General features: G+C 43.2%; 1 protein-coding gene across 1 annotated transcript; it reads left to right on the top strand.

Moving 5' to 3' along the window:
- Positions 1–3,137: 3,137 nt before the first annotated feature.
- Positions 3,138–21,342, top strand: LOC129821769 (cullin-3). The gene is made up of 16 exons (XM_055879396.1): positions 3,138–3,406; positions 5,430–5,627; positions 10,407–10,520; positions 10,983–11,143; positions 12,042–12,156; positions 12,332–12,560; positions 12,986–13,131; positions 13,391–13,567; positions 14,234–14,404; positions 14,891–14,998; positions 15,530–15,654; positions 15,797–15,893; positions 16,194–16,328; positions 16,602–16,788; positions 20,044–20,189; positions 20,317–21,342. The coding sequence occupies exons 1-16, from the start codon at positions 3,344–3,346 to the stop codon at positions 20,446–20,448; spliced, it is 2,304 nt and encodes a 767-aa protein (XP_055735371.1). The 5' UTR covers positions 3,138–3,343; the 3' UTR covers positions 20,449–21,342.
- The last annotated feature ends 307 nt before the right edge of the window (positions 21,343–21,649 follow it).

Below are 21,649 nucleotides of genomic sequence, written 5' to 3'. Positions count from 1 at the left end.
TTCAATGGCGCTGCCCATGCTGTCACAGACGCTATAATGGAAAAGATACAAAGATGAGCCCTCTATCTATCTCTATGGTATGGATCCATAATTTAATCATACAGCTGACCAAATTAGGAGAGATTGTAGTTCTGAGTTAACCGTGATTAGATTGCTCTAAAAGAGTGACTGCAATCCAGACTTTTGGTAGAAAAGCCATTGACAAGAAACGCTTATGTTTGCATTTTCAGACTAAAACCGTTATTTTACTCAGCACAGAGTATCTAAAGTTACACATTACACTATTACAAAGGTGTGACTGTTTTGGAATAAAATGTTCAATATATTGTCTTAAGCATCGTTTGTATTGTGTGCTTATTGTTTAACCATTGATAATGTTCTAAGGGCCATTTTAAACCTTAAGGAGCATCAGGCACTGCTGGAATGTCTACCAATGGCATGTCCATCTTTTTGTGAGAAATACACTGGTCACTCAAAACATTTCTAAAGTACTTCTAAAGGGGGCCTCCCGAGTGGCACAAGTGGTCTAAGGCACTGCATCGCAGTGCTAGCTGTGCCACTAGAGATTCTGAGTTCGAGTTAGGGGAGGGTTTGGCTGGCAGGGATGTCCTTGTCCCATCGCGCACGAGTGACTCTTGTGTCGGGCCGGGCGCAGAGCACGCTGACACGGTCGCAAGGTGCGCACAGTGTTTCCTCCGAAACATTGGTGCGGCTGGCTTCCGGGTTAAGTGGGCATTGTGTCAAGAAGCAGTGCGGCTTGGTTGGGTTGTGTTTTGCAGGATGCACGGCTCTCGACCTTCGCCTCTCCCAAGTCTGTACGGGCGTTGCAGCGATGAGACAAGACTGTCACTACCACGAAATTGGCTGAGAAAAAAGGCGTAAAAGTAATAAAATAAAAAATGTAAGTAAAGTATAAATAGCCCACACTTCAGATGAGACCACGCAAAAAGACTTAACTAATGATTAGTAAATGGTTTATAAGGATCTATATTAGACATCGTATGAATGATCTTATGAAGCATTATTAAATACTTTAAAAGTTGTTTATAAATGTGTGAATAACTATGTAACTAACATTTACAAAATGTGGGAGTAATGATTAATAAATGATGAAGAAACGATTTACTAATCCATTATAAATGCTTTATTACGTGGAATTATTATAAAGTGCTACCCTTAATTGTTACCCTTAATTGTTACCCTGAAATGAATGAACAAGACATGCCACACAAGGTCTCTTCACAGTCCCAAGTCCAGAACAGACTATGGGAGGCACACAGTACTACATAGAGCCATGACTACATGGAACTCTATTCCACATCAAGTAACTGACGCAAGCAGTAAAATTAGATTTAAAAAACAGATTAAAAAAACACCTTATGGAACAGCGGTGACTGTAAAGCAACACAAACATTGGCAGACACGTGCACACACACACACAAGCACACGATAACATACGCACTATACATACACATGGATTTAGTACTGTAGATATTTGGTAGTGGTGGAGTAGTGGCCTGAGGGCACACAGTGTGTTGTGAAATCTGTGAATGTATTGTAATGTTTTGAAAATTGTATAAACTGCCTTAATTTTGCTGGACCCCAGGAAGAGTAGCTGCTGCTAATGGGGATCCATAATCAATACAAATACAAAAAATACAAATTGATATTTAGATAAAATGGCTGCATAGGACCTTTAAATCTCTTAAAACCATGCAGTATGATGGCCATGCTAAATTATAGAAGGGGAATTACTTCACAAATCATTTGTTAAAGTTGTTTCACTTGTCAGTGTGCATTACATTTGTATTGAATGCGGGTCAAACAAAGTATATATTGTTTTCTAGAGCACACAAAAATAATTCTAAGGATTTAAGCATAAGTACCTTGGATGGTGCTTACAAATATCTGGGCATTTAAAAAGCATATTTATGAGTTAACTAAGAAGTTGAGAATAAAAATGGTCTTCTATAGAAATCCAGTGCTTTCAGAAACTATTCACACCCTCTGACTTTTTCCACAATTTGTTGGGTTACAAAGGGATTCAAATTGATTGTATTGTCATTTTTGGTCAACGATCTACACAAAATACTTTGTAATGTCAAAGTGGAAGAAAAAAAAATCTAACATTTATGCAAATAGACTGGACGCTCTGGCCGAGGAGTAGGGTTGTTCCGAGCATTCTGACCACACAATGGCAGTCAAGCACCCAAGCTAACTGACTAACGTTGACTAGCTTGCTAACTACTTCCAGACACAAATGAGAGAACACCTCACTCTGACCATTTCACTCGCCCTAGCAGAGCTGGTTAGGCTGTTTTCATGTTATCCAGAGCGTTGGTGACTAACTGTGCTGCTGGCAACAATTTAAATACGCCTTTTAGCAGACGTTTACCGACACCGGCCATATTCAACAGGTGTTCAGCGTTCGTGAATGTATCAGTTATTCTGCGTACTGGCACACTCAGACGAGAGTGCTCTGAAATCGGAGTATATAGCCAGAGCGAATTTACGAACGCGCCCATATATTTACCTCATAATAATGGCTGACTGTAGTTAAAATCTCATGTAAGGTGATCAACAGTTTTAGAACTAAGCTTGCCATCTTTATATCTGTATAGAACTCTGGTGTGGTATAGTCTGCATTTGACTAATGATATATATTGAGAGGGTGGTGGTACATGGCTGCTCCATGAAGGCCAAGTGATGTCCAATGCAGACATCCTAGGGCAGAGCCCAAATCATTTCTAGTAAGCCGGGATGGAGTGGTTGGTACGCCATAAAAACAATTAAGCATTTGTATTTGTGAAATATGAATATATGAATATGAAATAGCCTACCTAATAATTTTACCTATTTGATAAGCCTATCATATAAATCCATTCTGTAGCTCAGCATTTTAGAAATGGACGAAGGGCAATCCCAATTTGAGATATAAAACTAGCTTAATACGAAGGGGGAAAAGTAGGTACTAAGTCGGTTTGGATGAAAGCGTCTGCTAAATGGCATAGCTATAGTATAGTATAATTAAGTGTTTGGCAAAGCCCTATGGAATTGATTGACCAAAACATTTAATTCATCAGAAAAGTACAACATCCAGCCCAATAACCTTAGTCTCGCGTGAGTTGCAGCGTGTGAGCTCTGCGCAGTGAGAACTGTAGCTAGGTAGTCCGCCATTGCTGTGTGGGGAGATCTACGTTAGAGCAACATTGACATTTGGTTGTCAACAACCAATTACGGACCAGCGAGGAAGGTCTAGTGGAAGCTGTTCCACAAGTATACATCCCTGTACCTAACCAGATAACATTTTCATGTAAATACAGAACACACAGACGAAGTAACCATGTCCAATCTGAGCAAAGGCGGCACCAAAAAGGACACCAAGATGAGAATACGAGCCTTTCCTGTAAGTACACACCGCTGATAGGACCTGTCCCTGCCAGCAGGCGGTGACTGGACCGCCGAGGTTCGAGTAACTAGCTAGCTTGGGAGTGCAGTTTGCAAGGCCAGGCTTTCAGTAAACAAAGTAACGTTAGCTAGCTGCCCCGTACTAGAGCTTATGGATAGCTGCTTGCTAGCTCATATACAGTTAGCTACCTACCAACTCTTAGCTAGCGTTACTGTTGAATTATTAATTAACATTAGCTAGCTAACGTTAACCCGGGGGGGGGAATTATTGATGGCTACCTAACTTTAGCTAGTTAACATTAAGTAAATATTTGGCGTCGTAGCTTTGTTTGTGGCCTCATGACTTGTTGTATTTAGTCAATTCAGAAACTGGTGGGTTGGAGAGTATTGTTGTGTAACGTTATTTTGCATGACATGGTTTGCCGAATCACGTGTTTTGTTACATGCCAATTAAACATTGATACCTGAACTGCTAGATAACTTTAGCTAACATTTTGCATCGACTGTAATAGCCAGTTAGTTACTTTGTCTGTCAAGTAGCTAGTCTAAGTTTCATTGGGAAACCGTTTGCTGATAGCTAGATCTAAGTTAATGGACGAAAGCTATTGGATGAAATCAGTATTCAGAAGATCAGTATTCATGTCTTAAATTATTTTTATTTTTTTATCCCAATTTTGTGATTATAATCATGTCTCATAGTCAGCCTGCAGGCGCCTGGCCTGCCACAAGGAGTCGCTAGAGCGCGGTGAGCCAAGTAAAGTCCCGCCCGACCTAACCCGGACGACGCTGGGCCAATTGTGCGCCGCCCTATGGGACTCCTGGTCACGGCCGGTAATGACATAGCCTGGGATCGAACCCCAGGCCTGTAGTAACGCCACAACACTGTGAAGCAGTGCCTTAGACGGCTGCGCCACTCGGGAGGCCTAGTATTCAGTTCTGATGGATGTGCCTCCACTGAATCCTCAATGATCCCCTAGCTCTCAAACGCTTCTCTCCATATGGTTTTCAGCAGTTGCCGTCGCCCACGGTTGGCTCTGTGAACTACAATTCTGACGCTGTTTTAAAGTTTAGAAACGTAAATAATCATCGCTTGCGAAAAGGTTTCGAAACATATGCCCCTTATTATTTCTCGCTGATATGGAATATCTTAAAAAAAAAAAAAAAAGCAGATTTACACATCCATACGTTGTGTGTGCCTCCAGTTGATGGACTACACTTCATCCCCATTGTGTCGGGATGTAGATGGTGCCATATCCAAACACCTTGTATGCAGCTTTCGGCCAGCCTCACTTTGGAGAGCCTCCAAGTTTAACAGTCCATGGTTGAGCGTGACAGCCAAAGGGGACAAGGGATTTATATCAAGCTGTGAATATGGCATGTTTAGCTGAGTGTGATGGTTGGCTGCTGTGCCATTTACTTTCTGTCCAGTTAAAAGGAGAATTTAGGGGAATGGGAAATGTTACGAGACACCGTTGGAGGTGGTCGTGAGCAATATTATATGGAAAATATAAAACGCTTTCATTCATGTTATGGTCTGTATGAAACCTTATTGGGAATATAATCATGATATTGCAGTATTGCAGTCTTAGTTCATCACAAGGAAAACAAATAGGGACACACCTACTCGGTTTCCCTTACAGTGATTTGTTTTATATACTTTTACATAGGGTCAAAAGTAGGAATATAAATCATGTTTTTTCTGGAGTAGTGATTCTTTTCTCAATGTTACACTAAAACTGTTAGATATTGCATCATAGAACAGGCTACTCTTTAAATCAGTAGGGATTTTTGGGTTGCGGAAGTGCAGCAAGTGTAGACTTGTTTCTCTCACCTAAAGAAGTAAGCTAGCCTAGCAGGAGACTGATAGACATTGTGTGCATAGCCACAATTTTTATCAGGCTGCCTTGTTCCAGTTCTCCCTCAGACGAGGTATTGTGCTGGAGCCAACGATCCCCGAAACTTTGACCTGTCGGTCCGTTTCTCTGCTCTCCTCTCACTCTTACTTCCTTTGTCCGCTGCAGATGACGATGGACGAGAAGTATGTCAACAACATCTGGGACCTTCTGAAGAATGCCATCCAGGAGATCCAGAGGAAGAACAACAGCGGGCTGAGCTTCGAGGAGCTCTACAGGAACGCCTACACCATGGTGCTGCACAAACACGGCGAGAAGCTTTACACGGGCCTCCGGGAGGTGGTCACCGAGCACCTCATCAACAAAGTAAGGCCAATGAACGCATGGTGGTAGATTAATGTGTTCATCCCAGCGCAGGTCAGGATGTTGATTCAGTACTGGGTGCTGTTTATTAGGGCATGCGATGAGAAAACGTTTAAAAACATTTTGCAACAGACAATGAAAAAAAGTGTTTCTTATTGGACGAGTCCAGGTAGTCCCTCTCCGTTTTCAACCAGTTTTCTTTTGTTTGGTGCCTCATGAACACGACCTGGGTCTGGATTAACGTCCCCTTTGCTGGATTTGTGAGGGTATGTGGTAATAATCACCCTTATAAAATCACTGGCCGGTCTTTAGCGTATTTTCCGTCAGTACATTGCAGGATCTCTGGAGTCTGAAAATAGTCACTGAGCTTAGCCACAGAATGTTACTCAGCTTGACCACAAAATACTTTTAATTGTTGAAAAGCAAGGAAACAAATCTTGTGAAAGCCTGTCGCATGAATCCAGGTCATATTAAATTACAGGCTGATTTGTCCTGTTCAGTGTTGGGCCTGTTTGGTATGCTGACAGCATGATGAAGTGGAGCGCTCATTAAACCTTTTACTGTGGAAAAGCTCCAGGGATTTGTTTGACGATGGCTGGATGCTGCGGACTTGCAAAACATTAGTTGCTCCCATTTATTCATCAGCCTTGTATTTAGTAGTTGGAAATGAGAAAAGTTAGCCCAATTCCTCTATCAGAAGGCCCAGCTCCACTAGGTCCCATAGGCATCTGACTGGAGATTTGAAGGCCCTCTTTCAGTAATAGCACACACACAGTCCTGATCTTTGACAAGCTCGGCTGATTGAAAAAGCCTCCTGTTTCGTTGAGGATTTGTATGTTTGGTTTTGTTCTGTCCAATCGTGTAGGTACTAGAAAGCAGATCAATCTGCCCTTTGGTACTTTCATCAGTGATTGTGATAGCCTTTATTTTATTTTTGTGTACTTTTTACCCCTTTTTCGTGATATCCAATTGGCAGTTACTGTCTTGTCCCATCGCTGCAACTCCTGTACGGAATCGGGAGAGGCGAAGGTCGAGAGCCATGCATCCTCCGAAACACGACCCTGCCAAGCCGCACTGCTTCTTGACACACTGCTCGCTTAACCCGGAAGCCAGCTGCACCAATGTGTACGTACAACTTGCGACCGACGTCAGCGTGCATGCGCCCAGCCCGCCACAAGGAGTTGCTAGAGTGCGATGGGACAAGGACATCCCGGCCGGCCAAACCCTCCCCTAACCCGAACGACGCTGGGCCAATTGTGCGCCGTCTCTTGGTTGCGACACATCCTGGGATCGAACCCGGGTCTGTAGTGATGCCTCAAACACTGCAGTGCCTCAGACCGCTGCGTCACTCGGGAGGCCCGCGATTGCAATAGCCTTTGAGGATAGTTTGTGTATCACATGATCCCTATAACATTCCTGTTTAAACCACACGCCATGTAGGCCAACATATTCCACTGAATGAGAAGCAGCAGGAAGCAGCATCAGATTATCTCGAAGCCGTGAAGCTATAGCGTCTGCAAACTATTTTGGAAACAATGACATTACCGGGCCAATGAAATATCTATGCAGGGCTAGGGCTGTGACGGTCATGAAATTTTGTCATCCGGGTGATTGTCATTCAAGTAACTGCCAGTCTCACTGTAATTGATGCAAAAAGTAAATCCACTGATGTGGACCTTTTGGAACATCACAATAAATCCATTATTTTAGGCATGTCTAAAGAAACATTATGATATGAAGAAGATGTAGCCTATTTCAGAAGAACGAATAGCATATTCTGAGTCGTCCTAATGTTAGGGCCTGTTCTGGCTATGGCTGTGTGCTACACTAGTTCATTTAGCGGGCAGGATTTGCTTATAATTCCTGAGGAATTATTTTATTGTAAGAACAATACAATTGAAAATATCTGAATAAAATGTAAAGGTTATTTTTCATCAAACGATTTGAGGGAGTGAGCAGATGCGTCCATCCTGTGTTGAGCAGTAAACGAAGAAACGGGTTCTCCTAAATGCTTAATTTATAGATTTTTATGCAGCTTTAGTTGTGATGCAAACGTTAGGCTATATGTTTTGATTTCTAATACATTCTAAGGCTTCATGGTGCGACAAAGGATGAGTTGAAAAAAGTTGCATGAAAGGGAAGCTCTCTTTTTTCTTGTGCAGGCTGCAAACACTTCATCAGTCTCTCGTTCACAATTTGACAAGCACTTGATGATATACTCATGCATTATTCTAAATTTAGTCTGGTCTTTACATATAGCCTACTAATATACAGTACCAGTCAAAGGTTTGGACACCTCATTCAAGGGTTTTTCTTTATTTTTACTATTTTCTTCATTGTAGAATAATAGTGAACACATCAAAACTATAAAATAACACATATGGAATCATGTAGTAACCAAAACTGTGTTAAACAAATCTAAATATTTGTTATATTTGAGATTCTTCAAAGTTGACACCCTTTGCCTTGATGACAGCCTTGTACACTCTTGGCATTCTCTCAACCAGCTTAATGAGGTAGTCGCCAGTGTGGAATTATACAAAAAAAGAATAGACATCAGCCATAGCCTGCATTCGAATAGTGAATAATGGAGGTTATGTGCGGTTACTTTTTTAATATGCTAGGTAGGCTACCCTGTTTGTAAAGGGGATTAATGTGCTTAATTTTTAAGAATTTTGCAATAAATATAGCAGCACAAGAAAGCTCGGAACCACTTGTATTAAATAGTGGCAAGTTAACTCTGTTTTCATGTGCGATTGCGCAATGACTGGGCTTATAAGAACACGTTTCACTAAGCTCTGTAGGCTATGGGCTCTCCAACCATGTTTCAGGGGTCTTGGGCCTATAGGCTATGTTTGGAGTTATTTGTCCACTTCAGTTGTGATACTAACCTTAGCAAAACATATAGGCCAATTGGCTCTGTTCTCACGCAATTGAGCCTATAGAAATGTTGCGCAACAGCAAAACTTTCATTCCATGCATCAACCACCTATGAGGAGCTGTCTCTCCCTGTGCAACAGGTGATCCTATTCCGCTCAAACTGAATGCCAGGGCTCTCGTGAAGTGTTTAATGTGATTTTTCGATTGCATTTGCATTGATATCAGAGTGATTAGAGGGACAATAGTGTGCTGAGTTAGAATGCTTGGTAGGTTACTAATGACATTCATAGGCATCAGATGACTGCTATCATGACTGCCAGTGTGGCTGTAATACGGTCACCATAACAGCCCTATGTAGTGCGGCATGCCTACCTTTTGAGATGACCAATTATCGCTGTGGATGTCAATATTTCAGCATTGGCCTTTATAAAACACCACCCAATTGGCATCTCCGAATTGAAACGAATTATCTCCCATTGACATTCTGTTCCTGTCCCCCACATTTGCAATCAGAGAAATATGGGACATTCAATTGAATTCAATCACTTTTTGACAGCATTTCTTTTGATTTAAACAAAACCTTTTCATACGTGTTTGCCCATGAAAGAAGGGGTCATAAAGTGACTTTTTGGACCTAAATGTCAAAACATTCAGGAGATAAAGGTGCTCAAAGTTGACCCTTTTTGCATACCCCACCATACTATGAGACGTCCATGTCTATCACTGGAAAAGAGAAACAGTTGAGTTTCATATCATTTAAAGTAAGCTTTTGTGATTATATTATTGTGTTGTGCCCGCCGTTGGTTGAGACACAACATGCTCTTAAATACAGGGTGGGTGTTATTCCATTCTATGAAATATATTTCTATCCCTTCAGACCACTGCAATTTAGCTGGTACACCATTAGGCTTGAGCGATATACCATTTACCAGGGCTTTTTAAATGCAGACCCCCACCTTGCAGGGGTACGTGTTATGCCACTGGTAATAACTACAAGTTGACTATCTAAGATGTGCCAAATAAATAATATCCAGCTCAGGGCTTCAGCTATGCATTTGGTTTGCTAATTTGCTAGCTAAGTGGCAAGATGGCAAGATCAAGCTTCTTGGTTACAGCAGAGACAATCAATCCCCTCCTGGATCAAGAGCCGAGCTGTCTAATATTTATTTTGTGAGTGCAGAAAACCGTGAGTAGCCTTTTGAGATAGTTGTATATCTTTATGAGCTGGGTTGTCTGTCCTGCAAATAGTTTGTTCGCTTGGGTTTGTTAGCATTTAGCTAGCTATGGGAATTTGCTACTAATTTATTGACAAAATGTTGTTATTGACACAGCCTTACTCTTTATTCTAAATACACAATACATTTCTGACACCATTCAAACCGGTGTTTTGGAACTTTAAAGGCAATTACCTCATAATCATTTTTTTTTCAGATAGAACCTTATAGTCCCAAGGTCTCGATTTGTAAAATTAAATACAAATAATAATTACCTTTGTTTGTTTTGAACATGTTTTTGAAAGTCTTATATTTGGATGATGGTGTTTTAGGCTACTAGACATATGTACAACAGATTCATCAGTGGGTGATTTTATAGTGAGCTGAGAGGAGTTCACTTTCCATTGAGATAGTGTGTGCTTGAGTCAGTGTGCTGGACACTGTTTCATTAAATGGACGATGATGGCGTCTCTGCCTGGAGTTGATGAGCACAGTGTCCTTTGGAGTTCCGTACGGAGAGTGAAGGAAACACTCCGAGAGAGGAGCTTGTGGAGGGAGAGGCTCACAGACAGAGCTTGTGTCATCCAGAGAAAGCGAGATGGGCTCGGTATGCTGAGTCATCAGTGTGGTGTGCGTGTAGTATCAAACGAATGCCTCTCTGCCTGACTGTGCCGCTGCTTCCCCACAGGTACGGGAAGATGTCCTCAACTCACTAAACAACAACTTCCTCCAAACACTGAACCAGGCCTGGAACGACCACCAGACGGCCATGGTCATGATCAGAGACATCCTCATGTACATGGTGAGTGTCACCACCAGCTACCAGAGCCATGTATTTAGAGAGTTGGGCCAACTTTTAGAATGTCATTTTCATTCTAGACATAGTTGCATAGAGTTATTTTAATCCAGTCAGCCGATTGGCTGTAGTGATGCTATGTTTTGCATCATATGTGTTCTGCATCATCACACTTTTAGAAAACATAACTGCTGACATGCATAATTTGTGCTAATCAGACGTGCACACTTCTTAGTTATTAGGATTTGACTGTATTTCTCAATGCAGTGTCGTCTCGTAACCATCCCTTGGACTGGCAATGCATTGCTGCCTGGCTGCGGGTCTCAAACGCGCTCCGGGGTGAAGTTTCCCTTAAGTACAGATCAGCTTCCCAATCCTAACCATACCCGTTAGTGGGGTAAATGCAAAACTTATTTAAGATCCGCCTTGACTGACAAAGTCTCCCCCTCTCTTCCTCTTGTTTCCCAGGACCGGGTGTACGTGCAGCAGAACAACGTGGAGAACGTCTACAACCTGGGCCTGATCATCTTCAGAGACCAGGTGGTGCGCTACGGCTGCATCCGAGACCACCTCCGACAGACCCTCCTGGACATGATCGCACGAGAGAGGAAGGGCGAGGTGGTGGACAGGTATAATAATATGACCCCGTCTATATACACAGGCCCCGTTCGACTTCTTTAAAAATGCACTAACTCCTAGCTTCGTTGAAGGAATCACTGAAATTACTGGATAAGTGGAATCACTACAAATGCCTGGACAAGTGAAAGCCATGCGGTGGAATGCTTGTGTTCATCTGTCCAGTCATGTCTAAGCATTGACTGTTTCGAGGGTGGGAGGAAGGATGCATTTTGAAGGAATTCGAACAGAGCCACAGTTTCTGAGCTGAAGGATGCAGTGTTTCTCCCGATAAAGAAAGACACAACTCTAATCCATGATTATTTCATTGTGCTCTTTGTTATATTTAAAAAGTATCTGATAGTCTTTGAGCTGACCCATACACTGAGTGGACAAAACATTATGAACACCTTCCTAATATTGAGTTGCACCCCCTTCTGCCCTCAGAACAGCCTCAATTTGTCGGACCATGTACTCTACAACGCGTTGAAAGCGTTCCACAGGAATGTTGACCCCAATGCTTCCCACAGTTGTTAAGTTGGCTGGATGTCCTTTGGGTGGCCGACCATTCTTGATACACACGGGAAACTGTTGAGCGTGAAAAACCCACGAGCGTTGCAGTTCAACTCTGAATGGCACACGAACACAAACCATTTCTCAATTGTCTCAAGGCTTAAAAATCCTTCTTTAACCTCCCCTTCATCTACACTGATAGAAGTGGATTTCACAAGTGACATACGCGATCATCGCTTTCACTCGGATTCACCTGGTCAGTCTATAACATGGTCAGAGCAGGTGTTCCTCGTGTTTTCTACATTCAGTGCACTACTTTTGACCGAGGCCCATAATAGAATGCAATTTGGGACTCCAGTGCACTTGGCACATGTACTTGACACACACTCTTTCTCTCAGGGGGGCGATCAGAAATGCCTGCCAGATGTTAATGATCTTAGGACTCGAAGGGAGGTCGGTTTACGAAGAGGACTTTGAGGCCCCGTTTTTAGAAATGTCTGCAGAGTTCTTCCAGGTTTGTAAGAATCCCTCCCCCCCCACCCATCTATTCACACGCATCAATGCTATGTGTGTCATGCATGTTGACTTGCAGTGATATGTTGTTGGCCTACTATCATGTTATATACATCATGTGGATGCCTTCTCAATCTCCCAAGGTGCTCTTAACCCCGTGTTTGTTTGCCCTCCAGATGGAAAGTCAAAAGTTTTTGGCAGAGAACAGCGCGAGCGTGTACATAAAGAAAGTGGAGGCGCGGATAAACGAGGAGATCGAGCGCGTGCTGCACTGCCTGGACAAAACGACGGAAGAGCCCATCGTCAAGGTGGTGGAGAGGGAGCTCATCTCCAAGCACATGAAGACCATCGTGGAAATGGAGAACTCGGGCCTCGTCCACATGCTCAAGAACGGAAAGACAGAGGGTCAGTGTGCCACACTACTACTACTACTACTACTACTCCAGTCCCAGCTATGGGCAGCGTCCCAAATGGCACCTTATTCCCTATGCATTAAACTACTTTTGATGGGGACGATTAGGCTCTGGTCAAAAGTAGTGCACTATGTAGGGCATAGGGTGTTTTCTTTCTTTTTTTATGAAAGGGGTATTTCACCTCGATGCTAAAATTTGTCAGATGTTTGTTTACCTCTTGAATAGATATTTTGCAGAGCAGAATAATAGAGTAATGTACATTGTGTGAATGTGTGTTGTTGTCGTGTGCATACTTGGTACCACATCAATGTCAGCAATTCAATATTTATTGTGAAATATATTCTGTGTAGTAGGTGGTCTTTGGATACTAATGTGTTTGTACTGATGGTGTGTGCGTGTGTGTGTGCGTGAACACAGACCTGGCGTGTATGTATAAGCTCTTTAGCAGAGTGCCAAACGGACTGAAGACAATGTGTGAGTGCATGAGCTCCTACCTCCGCGAGCAGGGCAAGGCGCTGGTGTCAGAGGAGGGCGAGGGCAAAAACCCTGTAGATTACATCCAGGTAACTCACACAGGAAGTGGCATCATTGACACGGGTCAGGGGGGGTCCAATAAAGATTGATCTCTGGCTACGTTCCCGTCACAGATTTAACAATAGTGAAAACTCCAGCGAATGCTTTTAAATCTACAACAGGGATGCAATTTCTGTTACTCTCCATATTGACACTAGATGGCAGCGTACACAAGAACATGTAGTAAGTGCCACTGCTTTCCAATAATAATGTCACATTTTCTTCCTTCCTCCGTTTTGTTCTCTGCAGGGTCTGTTGGATCTGAAGTCACGTTTCGACCGCTTCCTCCAAGAGTCGTTCAACAATGACCGGCTCTTCAAGCAGACCATCGCAGGGGACTTTGAATACTTCCTCAACCTCAACTCGCGCTCCCCCGAGTACCTCTCCTTGTTCATTGACGACAAGCTGAAGAAAGGCGTAAAAGGAGTGGGTGGTTTTCTGATGTAATGGGGGAGGAACGTCCTCCCCTCAAGGCACACAGGATGCTTCCCTAATGACACCATATTCTCTATATTGTGCACTACTTTTAACCAGAGCCCGATGGCACCACATTCACTACGTAGAGCCCTACTTTTGACCAGGGCCCAGCACCCTGTCATTGTTCCTGAACACCAGCCCGAAAGAATGAAAGCTTGACCTCATCACTCATTTGGAATTATATCAAGTTAGACACACACATATCATACCTCCAAGACATGCTGCACGATGTCATAAGGTGAATGCACCAATTTGTAAGTCGCTCTGGATAAGAGCGTCTGCTAAATGACTTAAATGTAAATGCTAATGGGAGGTTAGTATTTTTAGGGGGGTATGATATTAGTGTGTCTAACTTTCTCACTCATCATTGTTCACGATTCATTCAGGATTATCTGTAATCGTGGTAGCATCCAAATAATGTAGAAGTGTTTAGAAACATATTCTATGTTCTATGCTGGAGTACAGAGCCAAAACAACAAAGGCCACTGTCCCAATACTTTTGGAGCTCACTGTATAAGGAGTTCAATATTTGATTAAATTAGTGTTTTGAAATGTAATCATTTAAAGTGTGTGTGCTTGTGTAACGTTCACTTTTCTCTCGTCCTGTATGTGTAGTTGACGGAGCAAGAGGTGGAGTCGATCCTGGACAAGGCCATGGTGCTCTTCAGGTTCATGCAGGAGAAGGATGTGTTTGAGCGGTACTACAAACAGCACCTGGCCAGGAGGCTGCTCACCAACAAGAGCGTCTCGGACGACTCGGAGAAGAACATGATCTCTAAGCTCAAGGTGAATATACAGGAAGAGCAGTAGCTATATATCTTAAGATCTTCCATCCATTAATACATTCATCAACTGTTTTCTTTGTTGTTTTTTGTCAGATATATTGTAGCACCTTCGATACCTAATAAGTGTGACCTTGTGTTCAAATACTATTTCAAATCTTTCATATACTTCGAGCGTTTGCTTTAGCCTGTTTGCGGTGCCACGTAGGCGGGGTTTGCACTTTTGGTGCTTTTTGATTGGTTCAATTGCAACAGGCAACCTCAAGCTAGCAAAGCTAAAGTATTTGAAATCATTTTGAATTGTATTTTGATCCCAGGTCTGGTACAATACATTTTTAACTTGAACTGCACAGAGACTGTGTTGAACCTCAGCTCAGCTGAGTGCAGAGTCAGTGTGAAAGAAACGGATAGCGCGAGTGAAGTGTTGTTTAATAGATCTGTCTCATCCCGTATCTTTCTCACTATCTCTTTCTCTGGTTCCCCTGGCCAGACGGAGTGTGGTTGCCAGTTCACCTCTAAACTGGAAGGAATGTTCCGGGACATGAGCATCTCAAACACAACCATGGACGAGTTCCGCCAACACCTACAGTCAACGGCGGTGAGACACCCACTCCCAGAACCAGTCCAGTGTTGGTTCTGGGGAACATAGAGCTCGCCAGCTTGTAGTTCTAAAAAAACAGAAATTAGTTACTTCTGGTTCGTTCAGCCATTCCTATATAGAAAGAAAAGGCTTAGGAGATATTATATGTTTTGTTCTATGATATAATATTGGTCTGTTAACATTACCTTTATGAATTATGAAACCTTATGTGCTTTTTTTTATTACATAAATGCTTAAACATTCATAAAAAGTGACGTTAGCTGATGATTAGCTCATAGAACAAAACGTATAAGTTCTAAGCCTGTGTTTACCACAGACTTTATTTTTGGCATTTATCAAAAAACCCTACAAAAACTCCATTCATTTTCCCACAGGCTTTGAACCATGGCGGAGTTGGTGCCTATAAAAAGACGCCATTACTATTGCTCTCTATTTAACATAGCCACTAGCTTTCTCAAAGCGAAGAGCACATCTTGTGAAGCTTTTGATACCTCAGTGGAAGACTGTAGATCTAACTTTCATCCCCAGGTGTCGTTGGGCGGAGTTGATCTCACAGTGAGGGTCTTGACGACGGGTTATTGGCCAACGCAGTCCGCCACACCCAAATGTAATATCCCCCCTTCTCCTCGACATGCATTTGAAGTCTTTAGAAGGTTTGTCTCTCATTTACTTTGCATACCAGAGGCCATATATTCTCTGCTGCAGGTTGTGGAAGCGGGGCGCTGTCCGTTGTTTGTCTGTGTTTATCTTTAACGCTGTAGTGTGTGACTGTCCCCTCTGGCTCTGCGGCCATAGGTTTTATCTGGCCAAGCACAGCGGCAGGCAGCTTACGTTGCAGCATCACATGGGCTCTGCAGACCTCAACGCCACCTTCTACGGCACAATCAAAAAGGTATGCAGGGGACAGCCTTTGCCTGGCTGACAGACGGATTGATGCATGCACACACACCAGCAATGTCAACATCAGGTCTTGATAACAGCAGGTGCATCAAGGCTGTACTTGCCTTTTTGAATATGGGATGAACAGGGATGTGTGGGGGGCGGGGCTAAACTCACATTTCACACATTTGTGTTTATATAAGCATGACATAGTCAGTGATTGAACGGAGGCTACATTGATGATTCCTCCTTTGTGACTGAGTTACCTGAAGGTGGCCGGTGGTGGTGACCTCTCATTTCCTCTCCCCCCCAGGAGGACGGCTCAGAGGTGGGGGTGGGCGGCGCCCAGGTAACAGGCTCCAACACCAGGAAGCACATACTGCAGGTGTCCACCTTCCAGATGACAATACTAATGCTCTTCAACAACCGGGAGAAGTCTTTGTTTGAGGTACAGCCGCTAATTGAATGCGTAGAACATCACTGAATAAAGTCAAGTTTGTAAGGGGGGGATGTATTTGGGCAATGTGATGTCTTTATTATATGTGCATGATGTTGATATTTGTGGTCTGGCAATGATATTGAATTGAAAAAGTTACACTTGTTTCTCTATAAACAGAATGTATTATTTGGTTTCAGTATAATGCAGTCATGGATCAAAGGATCCCTCTGCCTCATATCGTCCTCTCCTCTTTATCCCCATCTCTCGCTCACTACTGTGTAGGAGATCCAGCAGGAGACAGACATCCCGGAGAGGGAGCTGGTGCGTGCGCTGCAGTCACTGGCCTGCGGGAAGCCCACCCAACGCGTCCTCACCAAGGAGCCCAAGTCCAAGGAGATCGAGAACGGCCACGTGTTCACCGTTAATGACCAGTTCACCTCCAAGCTGCACCGCGTCAAGATCCAGACAGGTAACATCCATATAGACCATTCTTGTGGAACACAGATTCGAAGATCTAAGCCATGCATAACCGAAATGGCACAAAAACAACCAAGATTTATTTTGTTTCAACCTTGCTTTCTGAAACATTGCGTTGTGACTTTGAACTGTATGCACAGTGCATTTGGGAAGTTCAAACCCCTTGACTTTTTCCACATTTCAAGCTAAAATGTATTAAATTAAGTGTCTTCCTCATCAATCTACACACAATACCCCATAATGACAAAGCAAAAACAGGTTTGGATGTTTTGCAAATTTATTTTTAAAAACAGATACCTTATTTACATAAGTATTCAGACCCTTTGCTATGAGAAATTCAGCTCAGGTGAATCCTGTTTCCATTGATCATCCTTGAGATGTTTCTACAACTTGGAGTCTACCTGTGGTAAATTCAATTGATTGGAAATTATTTGGTAAGGCACACACCTGTCTATATAAGGTCGCACAGTTGACAGTGCATGTCAGAGTAAAAACCAAGCCATGAGGTCGAAGGAATTGTCTGTAGAGCTCCGAGACAAGATTGTGTCGAGGCACAGATCTGGGAAAGAGTACCAAAATGTTTTGCTGCATTGAAGGTCCGCAAGAACACAGTGGCATCCATCACTCTTAAATGAAAGAAGTTTAGAACCACCAAGATTCTTCCTAGAGCTGGTCAACCGGCCAAACTGAGCAATCGGGGGAGAAGGTTCTTGGTCAGGGAGGTGACCAAGATCCCGATGACCACTCTGACAGAGCTCCAGAGTTCCTCAGTGGAGATGGTTGTCCTTGTGGAAGGTTCTCCCATCTCTGCAGCACTCCACCAATCAGGCCTTTTTATGGTAGAGTGGGCAGACGGAAGCCACTCCTCAGTAAAAGGCTTGGAGTTTGCCAAAAGGCACCTAAAGATCCCAGACCATGAGAAACAAGATTCTCTGGTCTGATGAAACCAAGATTGAACTGAATGCCAGGCGTCTTCCTACGGTGAAGCATGGTGGTGGCAGCATCCTGCTGTGGGGATGTTTTTCAGCGGCAAGGACTGGGAGACTAGTCAGGATTGAGGGAGAGATGAACGGAGCAAAGTACTGAGAGATCCTTGATGAAAACCTGCTCAGGATCTCAGATTGGGGCAAAAGTTGACCTTCCAACAGGACAACGACCCTAAGCACATAGCCAAGACGATGCAGGAGTGGCTTTGGGACAAGTCTCTGAATGTCCTTGAGTGGCCCAGCCAGAGCCCGGACTTGAACCAGATTGAACATCTCTGGAGAGACCTGAAAATAGCTGTGCAGCGACGCTCCCCATCCAACCTGACAGAGCTTGAGATCAGCAGAGAAGAATGGGAGAAACTCTCCAAATACAGGTGTGCCAAGCTTGTAGCATCATAACCAAGAAGACTCAAGGCTGTAATCACTGCCAAAGGTGCGTCAACAAAGTATGTAAATTTGATATTGTTTTTATTTTATTTTGATACGTTTTCAAAAATGTATAACAAAATAAAAAAACTTTTTTGTCATTATGGGGTATTGTGTGTAGATTGAGTGGACACAATTTTTTTTCATCTAATTTAGAAAAAGGCTGTAACGTAACAAAATGTGGAAAAAGTAAAGGGGTCTGAATACTTTCCCGAGTGCATTTGTAACGGATGTGAAATGGCTAGCTAGTTAGCGGGTGCGCGCTAGTAGCATTTCAATCAGTTACGTCACTTGCTCTGAGACTTAAGTAGTGTTGCCCCTTGCTTTGCAAGGGCCGCGGCTTTTGTGGAGCGATGGGTAACGATGCTTCGTGGGCGACCGTCGTTGATGTGTGCAGAGGGTCCCTGGTTCGCGCCCGTGTCGGGGCGAGGGGACGGTTTAAAGTTATACTGTTACACATTGTATACCAACCTTCGAAGGGTCATTCTACCCACAAAACTATAATGAGTTTATGATTATGATTCTACCTCTGATACTTTTAGTCATGTAGTGTATGTGAACACCTGCTTGTCGAACATCTCATTCCAAAATCATGGGCATTAATATGGAGTTGGTCCCCCTTTTGCTGCTATAACAGGCTTTCCACTAGATATTGAAACATTGCTTTGGAGACATGCTTGCATTCAGCCACGAGCATTAGTGAGGTCAGGCACTGATGTTGGGCGATTAGGCCTGGATCGCAGTTGGCGTTCCAATTCATCCCAAAGGTGTTCGATGGGGTTGAGGTCCGAGCTCTGTGCAGGCCAGTCAAGTTCTTCTACACCGATCTCAACAAACCATTTCTTTATGGACCTCGCTTTGTGCACAGGGCATTGTCATGCTGAAACGGGAAAGGGCCTTCCCCAAACTGTTGCCACAATGTTGGAAGCACAGAATCGTCTAGAATGTCATTGTATGCTGTAGCGTTAAGATGTCCCTTTACTGGAACTAATGGGCCTTGCCCGAACCATGAACAACAGCCACAGACCATTATTCCTCCTCCACCAAACTTTACAGTTGGCACTATGCATTCATCGAGGCAGCGTTCTTCTGGCGTCCGTCGGACTGCCAGATGGTGAAGCGTGATTCATTACTCTAGAGAACGAGTTTCCACTGCTCCAGAGTCCAATAGCGGTGAGCATTACACCACTCCAGCTGACGCTTGGCATTGCGCATGGTAATTTTAGGATTGTGTGCGGCTGCTTGGCCATGGAAACCCATTTCATGAAGCTCCCGACGAAGTTATTGTGCTAACGTTGCTTCCAGAGGCAGTTTGGAACTCAGTGAGTGTTGCATCCGAGGACAGACTACTTTTACACGCTTCAGCACTCGGCGGTTCCGATCTGTGAGCTTGTGTGGTCTACCACTTTGCATCTGAGTTGTTGTTGCTCCTAGACGTTTCCAATTTACAATAAGAGCACTTACAGTTGACCGGGGTAGTTCTAGCAGGGCAGACATTTGACTACGCTGGCATCCTATGCCACGTTGAAAGTCACTAAGCTCTTTAGTAAGGTCATTCTACTGCAAATGTTTGTCTATGAAGATTGCATGGCTCTGTGCTCCATTTTATACACCTGTCAGCAACCGGTATGGCTGAAATAGCTGAATCCACTAATTTGAAGGGGAGTCCACATACTTTTATATAGTGTAGTTGTAGTGGAAAACCCCCACTGATCTCCACTCATCTGGATAGCCCAGCCACAGATTCACCTGTGTAGCGTGTATTATATATTCTTGTGCATGTAGCCGTCATGTGGTTCGCGGCTGAAACGGGTTTTCCTTGTGTTGGCTACTAGTCGCTGCTAAGCAAGGAGAGTCGGACCCGGAGAGGAAGGAGACGCGGCAGAAAGTGGACGATGACAGGAAGCACGAGATTGAGGCGGCCATCGTCCGCATCATGAAGTCTAGAAAGAAGATGCAGCATAACGTACTAGTAGCAGAGGTCAGTGGAATACAGTGTATGAAGATTGAGGTGTTTCGGGTACACCTGGTTGTATTTAATTAACGTCGGTAATTAGATGTGAGGTGAGGTTCTGATTTGTGTCTCTGTTTTTGTACCGTCTCTCCAGGTCACCCAGCAGCTGCGATCGCGATTCCTCCCCAGTCCTGTAGTCATCAAGAAGCGCATTGAAGGACTCATTGAGCGGGAATATTTGGCGCGGACACCAGAGGATCGCAAAGTGTACACTTATGTAGCATAAAGGCGTGAATTCCATGAAACCTGACACACAAAAAGAAACCTTTTTTTCTGGGACGGGTTATGCGTATGAATTTGAAAGTTTGTCTCATACTGGGAAACACTGGGAAGCTTACTTTTCTTCCTTTGAAAAAAAAATGCATTTAAAGACTTTTTTTTTCTCATATCTTTTAGATTTCTTCTGCAGAGAAGAGCTAAATGGAGGGATTGGATCTCGCTTTGTTACAGTTTCATGTTCCTAATGTGGCCTTGGGAAGAATTGGGGGGAGAGTGTGAACGCATCGAGTGTACTGCATTCAAACCCAATATAACAAAAGGAAAAGAAAACGAGCATACAAAAAATAATACAAAACATATACCAAGCAAATGTGGGTTGGCTACACGAAGACCAAGAAAATATTTGACATTTCTCACGTTTTTTAAATGTTGATGTAAATGTATTATGTTTGTTTTTTCGTGGCATCATGCTGGTTGTACACTATTAGACACTATTGGCCTTTTTTCCTTCTAAGGTTTTAATCAGAGAAGAGGAAGACATGGATGTAGTGGCTGGTTTGCAGAAAACAGGAGCAGTTGCTTTGATAGCATGTTTTGTTTTATGGAGTGGTGGGAGAAGTCACATATGCTCTATTCAAGTTTTTGTTAAAGTTTTTTTCAATGGGGCCTATTGTAAAATTGGATCATCAGCCCAGAAAATATTTATCCTTGGAATTGTAGGTTCCTCCCTATGCAGATCACAAAGGGGAAGTACATTTTTTTTTTTTTACTGCATTTCAATTGGAACCAATTTAGCACCATGTTTTAATGTGTATAAATTGTAAAATAATTATTGTACTCACTAAAGTGGACTGTACAGGGCCTAGTTTTCATCATATTAAATGTAGAAAAAGAAAATGTACATTGAAGGGAATTTTGCCTCCCTGTTTTACGACTCTGTGCCTTGTGTATTCCTCTCTGAGAGCAGAGAGAAAGCCACAGTAAATTGTACAGTGAAATACAGAATCTGCGCCTCTGACCATAATTAAAGCGTAATGCATAGAGGGAACCACAGTCAAACTGTTAAGCATCTTAGAAGAGGAACTCAATAACTATTTGTATTGCTTTCAAACAGTGGTAGCCAACTTTGAGTCACTGCATTTGCTTTAGAACAATGTTTCTTGCTGAATCACCTTCAAGTGTATTTTATTTCTCAGTGTTCAATGAAA

The sequence above is a fragment of the Salvelinus fontinalis genome, chromosome 24 (genome assembly GCF_029448725.1).
Source record: "Salvelinus fontinalis isolate EN_2023a chromosome 24, ASM2944872v1, whole genome shotgun sequence".
In the NCBI taxonomy this organism is placed as follows: Eukaryota; Metazoa; Chordata; class Actinopteri; order Salmoniformes; family Salmonidae; genus Salvelinus; species Salvelinus fontinalis.
This window is presented reverse-complemented; position numbering and strand designations above follow the sequence as displayed.